Below are 7,163 nucleotides of genomic sequence, written 5' to 3' on the forward strand. Positions count from 1 at the left end.
TGTCACCTAGGCTGGAGTGCAGTGGTACAATCTCAGCTCACTGCAACCTCTGCCTCCCAGGCTCAAGCAATCCTCCTGCCTTAGCCCCACAAGTATCTGGGACTGTAAGCGCGTGCCACCCAGCTAATTTTTGTATTTTTAATAGACACAGGGTTTCACCATGTTGCCCAGACTGGTCTCAAACTCCTGGGCTCAAGTGATCCACCGGCTTTGGCCTCCGCAAGTTCTGGGATTACAAGCGTGAGCCTTAGACAGATTTTGAGAACCACAAACATCCACTTTTTCCTACTGGGAGAACCTGACCTGTCTCACCCTCTACTTCCCCCTACAGTGGTGGCTGCCAATGACCTCAAGTGGCAGACTTCTGGCATCTTCCGGCCGTTCATCGAGGTCAACATCATTGGGCCCCAGCTCAGCGACAAGAAACGCAAGTTTGCGACCAAATCCAAGAACAACAGCTGGGCTCCCAAGTACAACGAGAGCTTCCAGTTGTGAGTTTGGGATGCTTTGAAGAGCATGGGGGGAAGGGAGGGGGTATCCCCCAGGTGAACCCCAAGGCCAGGTAGGCAGGAGGGATCTGGGATCTGGGCCCGGGAATGGGAGGGGCCACATTCTAGGTGGGGGTGCTGGAAAGGGAGACATTTTAGTAGTGCAGGAGTGACATCAGGGAGGGGACGCGAGGATGGAGGTCACCTTTGGGGCAGGCAGATCCCAGGAGAGGCAATGAGTGGAGTGGGATAATTTCGTGATGAAGGCTTGCAGGGGGGAGGGGAAGTCGGCAGGCAGTGCGTGGTGGGCGGGGCCGTTGCTGGGGCTGGAGACTGTCTGGTGAAGGGATGAGGGTGGCAGTGGTGAAGTTTATGAGTCAGGGGCTGAGGGACCTGGGACATGACTGAGGACGCTTGGGGTTGGGGACTCCTGGAGTCCACACTGAGCCTTTTCAGGACCATTGGGGCAGCCCCTCGGAGGGAGTCGGCTCTGGGAACAAGAGTGGAGTGTGGATGGATTCCAGGCATCGGGGTGGGGGTCACATTGGATGGAGGTTCCTAGAGTTGTGAGTGCACCTAGGCTCTGGGTATCAGGACAGGGCCTAGAGGATGCTGATAATGTGGAGAGCAAAAAAAATGTCTGCTCTGGCCGGGCCTGGTGGCTCACGCTTGTCATCCCAGCACTCTGGGAGGCCAAAGCGGGCAGATCATCTGAGGTCAAGAGTTCAAGAGCAGCCTGGCCAACATGGCGAAACCCCCTCTCTACTCAAAGTGCAAAAAACAAATTACCTGGGTGTGGTGGTGTACGCCTGTGATCACAGCTACTTGGGACGCTGAGACAGGAGAGTCGCTTAAACCCCGGAGGTGGAGGTTGCAGTGAACCAAGATCGGGCCACTGCACTCCGGCCTGGGTGACAGAGCAAGACTCCGTCTCAAATAAAAAAGAAGTCTGCTCTAGCCGAGCATGGTGGCTCACGCCTATAATCCCAGCACTTTGAGAGGCCGAGGTGGGCAGATCACGTGAGGCCAGGAGTTTGAAACCAGCCTGGCCAACATGGTGAAACCCCGTCTCTTCTAAAAATATAAAAAATTAAGCCCAGCGTTGTGACAGGCGCCTGTAATCCCAGCTACTCGGGAGGCTGAGACAGGAGAATCACTTGAACCCAGAAGGCAGAGATTGCAATGACCCAAGATGGCACTACTGCACTCCAGCCTGAGTAACAGAGCAGACTCAAAAAAGAAAAAAAAAAAAAAAAGAAAAGAAAAAGAAGAAAAAGAAAATTAGCCGGGTGTAGTGGCAGGCACTTGTCATCCCAGCTACTCCAGAGGCTGCGGGTTGTGACAATCACTTGAACCTAGGAGGCAGAGGTTGCAGTGAGCCATGACTGTGCCACTGCACTCCAGCTTCGGTGACAGAGCAAGACTCTGTCTCAAAAAAATAAAAAAGTCTGCTCAGTGGGGTAGATGGGGGTGGTTAGCAGGGGCAGAGTTGGGGTCATGTGGGGTAGATCCTTGGGTCGACTGTCAGCCTCACATGGCACTGGGGCAGGGCAATGTTGTTGGATGCTCGGAGGACAGAAATGCAGAAGGAAGTAGTCCCAGCTACCTGGGAGGCTGAGGCAGGAAGATCCCTTAAGCCTAGGTGTTTAAGGCTGCAGTGAGCTATGATTATGCCACTGCACTCCAGCCTGGGTGACAGACATAGCAAGACCCTGTCTTAAAAAAAAAATTATGGGCCAGGTGAGGTGGCTCACGCTTGTAATCCTAGCACTCTGGAAGTCAAGGTGGGTGGATCACCTGAGGTCAGGAGTTCGAGACCAGCCTGGACAACATGGTGAGACACCCCCCCCGCATCTCTACTAAAAACACAGAAAGTCATCTGGGTGTGGTGATGCATGCCTGTAATCCCAGCTACTAGGAAGGCTGAGGCAGAGGAATCATTTGAGCCTAGGAGGCAGAGGTTGCAGTAAGCCGAGATTCTGCCACTGCACTCTAGCCTGGGTGACAGAGGGAGACTCCCACTCAGAAAAAGAAAAAAAGAAACAAAAAAAAATGGTGCACAGGGGTAAGGGTAAATCACAGCTGGTTAGCTGGTATCATCTAGGGGCTGGGAGTTCCTATGGGACAAGACTGAAGCCAGTTCCAGGTCGTGTCAGCACAGGGCTCTTGGTCAGAAGGGTTTGGGACGATTGGCTCCCTTAGGGAGGAGAAGCCTGGTCTAGTGGGAGGTCAGATGTCAGGAAGAGTGGGTCGGAGTACTTCAGAGATCAAGGTGTGCGACCTGGGAGGGGGACAAGAGGGAGCAGCTGGGAATGGCCCTGCAGGAGGGCTCTTGTCGGTCACTGGGACTGCTTAGGGGCAGGAGTACAGGTGACGGGCATACGGGAGGCAGTGTCACCCATAGTGAGACACCAGGGCAGGCTCATGTCTGGAGGGCATCTTGGGAGGAAGAGGGGCGGGCTGGGTGTATGGGGAAAGGGCCACGTCGGGGTTCTAGACGAGGGCCTAAAGAGCGTCTGGGTGGTACATTAGGGGCAGGGCCGTGCGGGTAGCAGTTCAGCCAGAAGAGGGCACAGGCGCGGGTATCTCATGTTGGGAGCATGGGCTTGCGGGGCGGTGTTTGAGGAAAGGGTTATTTTGAGGGGCGGGAGCTGGATGTAAAACTATGAGGTCATTTTTCCGTGGGTGCAAAGGGAACACACTGGGGTGTGGGCGTGGCCCAGCTCAGGGTCAGCTGCTGTGGGCGTGGCCAAGCACTGGGTTGTAGGACAAGTCACGGGGCATGGGCGGGGCTAGTGTATCGTTGCGGGGTGATAGGTGTGGATACCCCGTGTGGCCCTCCCCGGCGTGAGCGTGGACCGCAAACGCAGTGGGGGCGAGGCCGTGGGGCGGGGCGTCCCGGTGGGCGTGGCATGTCTCACGCTCCGCCCCGTTCCCCGCAGCACGCTGAGCGCAGACGCGAGCCCCGAGTGCTACGAGCTGCAGGTGTGCGTCAAGGACTACTGCTTCGCGCGCGAGGACCGCACGGTGGGGCTGGCCGTGCTGCAGCTGCGGGAGTTGGCCCAGCGCGGGACCGCCGCCTGCTGGCTGTCGCTCGGCCGCCGCATCCACATGGACGACACGGGCCTCACGGTGCTGCGCATCCTCTCGCAGCGCAGCAACGACGAGGTGGCCAAGGAGTTCGTGAAGCTCAAGTCGGACACGCGCTCCGCCGAGGAGGGCGGTGCCGCGCCTGCGCCTTAGCGCCGGGCGCGCAGCCGAGCGGCACTGCGCCTGCGCGGAGGGCGCTGGGCGGGGAGGGGGGGCTTTGCGCCTCAGTGGGACCGCCCCCGGGGCGGGGCTCGGGGGGCTCCGCCCCGAGGGAGGGCTGCGCTTACGTCCCTGATATAGCTCTCCCTTTGGGGGAATTAGGAATGAAGGATGCCCCGCCCTCTCAGGAGGCCACGCCCAAGGGTGCGATGAAGGAAGAAGCCACATCTCCAACTCGAGGCCACGCCCCCAGCATTTAGGGGGCATTTTGAGCTGGGACGGGGGAAACCTCGTCCCTATGGAGGAGGCCACATCCCGGGGCTGTGGTACCGGGAGGTACCGTCTCCTGTCCCCTGGAAAAGCCATAAGGCGGGTCTCAGAACCCTGGGACCCCAGACCAATTGCCAAGTATGAAAATCTCAGCTCACTCAAGGGGGAGCCCTGGGCAAGGGTTAGGGCTCCCCGGAGCGCCCCTGGAGGTGGCCTGGGGGCGGGATGGACCAGGATGCTGGTTGGAGGGACCGGGAATACCGTAGTCCCTTTAGATGTTTGTGCAAAAAATAAATGGGGGGAGGGGGGAGTATGGGATTTCAAAAGCACATGCGCCCTTGGGCGCCCAAACCCTGGGAGCCGAGGGACGGCTCTGAGGCACCCACGCTGCCCCTACTTCCCTTTGGGAGTTAGCCTGTTCTTCTCTCCCAACAAACCCAGTCCTCATATCGTAGAGTTCAACACACCCATTTGACAGATGGCAAAACTGAGGCTCAAAGAGCTGCTTGAGACTCGGCTGAGGTTCCCAGTGCCATACCCTCTATCCCCTCCCTTAGACCTGTGTGCCCCATGGAAGGGTGGGCTGAGGTCGGGATGACCTGATACAGCTCCCTACTGCTGCTAATTCCCCCTTGGGGGCCTCCTCCAAGGGGTGGGAGGTACAGGCCAAGACCCCTACTTCACCTGTCCTACTCTAGCTGCCAAGCAAAACCCTTGCCCTCAACCCTTTCTCCTGGGACTCCTTAGGGGATGCCATGAGGGCTCTTGACCTCCCACCACAAAAGAGAGAATTTGGGAACTCTGGTCCCAGGTTTCTCCACCCCTTCTTCCTTTCCCAGAATTCTCCAGACAGGAAAGAACAGGAGACCAGAAACTCTAGGGGTGTGTGTGCATGAGAGAGAGAGAGAGAGAAAAAACACAAACACACTCGGAGCTGAGTTTCCAAGATCCTATTCATTCATTCAAACACCCAAGCCACAGGATATATGCTCGGGTGGCCCTCTTGCCTGCTGGAAACTCCTTCTCCAATGAGCAAGGTTGCGGTGACTTGGCTGGAGTTACCGTGTGCTTACAGGACCTTTAGAGAAAGTTCAGCATGAACTGTTTGCTCTGTTTTTCTGCCTGTGTGGATGGCATGCCTTTTTCTGCTGGATTGGGAAGGGCAAGACTTTGCTGTGCTGGGGAGAAATGAAAACGGGGTGAGATGAGTAGCTGGGTTCCTGGAGGTTGGAAGATCAGATGGGGAGGCTTTCCGAGGTGAAGAATGAGAGGGAACCACTTGCTTGAGAGAAAAGAGCTCCAGGTAGGGGGAACAGCACGTGCAAAGGCCAGGAGATGAGAACTGTTGAAACAAGAAGAAGGGTGGCATGGCTGGAGCTGAGCCAGCAAGGAGGACCCCAGGGAGCCTTGGGGCCGAGGAGATCTGCAGAGGTGTCAGACCAGGCAGGGTCTCGTCTGCTGTCCTGAGGAGTGTCACTTTTATTCTAAGAGAGGTGGGGAGCTCTAGGAGATTTTTAAGCTGGGGAGAGATTGTATTCCAGCATGCAAAAGCTGTTCTGTGAAGACTAAAATCAGTGAAGAGGGGTGAGGATGCTTTGGAGATGCTGAAATTGATTCTTGGAAAAATTCCGAAGGCTGTATTTAAGGAAAAGACACCTGTAATCCCAGCACTTTGCAAGGCCAAGGCTGGCAAATCCTTTAAGGTCAGGAGTTCAAGACCAGCCTGGCCAACATGGTGAAACCCTGTCTTTACTAAAAATACAAAAATTAGCCGGGCACGGTGGTGTGTGCCTGTAGTCCTAGCTACTCAGGAGACTGAGGCAGAATTGCTTGAACACTGAAGGCAGAGGTTGCAGTGAACTGAGATCACACCACTGTGCTCCAGCCTGGGCAACCAGCAACCAATGCTCCATCTGTCCCCTCCCCGATCAAAAAAAAAAAAAAAATCGGCCCTTAGATGAGCTTCAGGACTGTGGGGCACAGTTGTCCTAGGTGTATAGTGCCCAACGGTTTGGCATCTCTAAGAAGGCCACATGCAAATCCTAGACCTTAAGTGTTGTATGTTTATGATGATGGTTTACCGACACAGGAAGGGCAACTGTCTGGAAGAAGGGGCGCCACTTTCTAATTTGCTTGAAGGTACCGCGTGTCCCTTAAATTCAGACGGGTGCAGGTGACTAGAGGTTCTGAACCAAAGGTTAAAATGCAAATTCTCATGCAGGATTGGGAAGCTGGAGCCAGGAATAAGGGAGTGTCTGTTAAGGGACTGAGGTGCAGATGTGAGTTTCAGACCATGCCATGGCTGAGGGTGGGGAGAGGATGGATGACTCAGGGTTGTAACCAGTAGACCCCAAAGGGGAAGATGTGATCTGTGACCTGGGGTGACGGTGATCTGGAAGATTTTGGATGGCTGGAAAGAAATGGGGAAATTGAGCTGCCTGAAGAGCCAAAATATTTCCCAAAGGATTCCTTAGGAGTCTTTCTGGTCATGATCTCGGTGTGTGTGTGTGTGTGTGTGTGGTCAAGATCTCGGGAGTGTGTGTGTGTGTGTTTAGGGTTCCCCAGCAATGGCCCAGATATGTGAAGGAAACAAGCTTTAGGGAATATTTGGTGAATGAATTTTCCTGACTCCCAGGCTAGAACTGTTTTTGCAATTTCCTCCCTCTTTTCTTTCCCCCAGAGAGCTCCTACTCATCCTTCAAAACCCATCACGAAAACCTCTCTTGAAGAAAACCCTCCCTCTTTCCCCTCAGGACTTTCCCAGACTCCGTCCCTCCTCCAGTCCAGCCTGATGCCATGGGACTGGGAGTGTCTCTGTTGAGCTGTTTCTCCCAGACTGGGGTCTGAGGCCTCTCAGGAACCCCAACTTTACCTAGAACAGGCTGAGGACAAGGGGGTGCCAGCGAGGATGTGCCTAGTGGAATTATGTGTTGGGACGGGGTCGGTGTGTGAATACACATCCGCATGCACGTCTGTCCGTGTCCGTACCAGCCTTCCCCTTCCACCCGGACCTGGGCACTTAGGAGCTGTCTGAGCCAGACTGAGGCCAACACATGGGACAGAGAGTGGACACGGCTGAGACACGGACAGAGAAAAGACAAAGAGTCCAGGGGGCTGAAAACCTTTTGAAATCAGGAAGTTCCTGTCTTGGCAGAA

General features: G+C 55.4%; 1 protein-coding gene across 1 annotated transcript in view; it reads left to right on the forward strand.

Moving 5' to 3' along the window:
- Positions 1-4,917, forward strand: part of UNC13A (unc-13 homolog A) — a 104,487-nt gene extending 99,570 nt beyond the window's left edge. Inside the window, exons 42-43 of the mRNA XM_032267920.1 lie at positions 332-491; positions 3,431-4,917. Of these exons, the coding sequence (XP_032123811.1) occupies positions 332-491; positions 3,431-3,731 (461 nt within the window). The 3' untranslated portion in view covers positions 3,732-4,917. The remainder of the gene's footprint in view (positions 1-331; positions 492-3,430) is intronic.
- Positions 4,918-7,163: the final 2,246 nt, after the last annotated feature.

This window comes from Sapajus apella, unplaced genomic scaffold (genome assembly GCF_009761245.1).
Source record: "Sapajus apella isolate SASKATOON/1434 unplaced genomic scaffold, GSC_monkey_1.0 scaffold173, whole genome shotgun sequence".
Classification (NCBI taxonomy): Eukaryota; Metazoa; Chordata; class Mammalia; order Primates; family Cebidae; genus Sapajus; species Sapajus apella.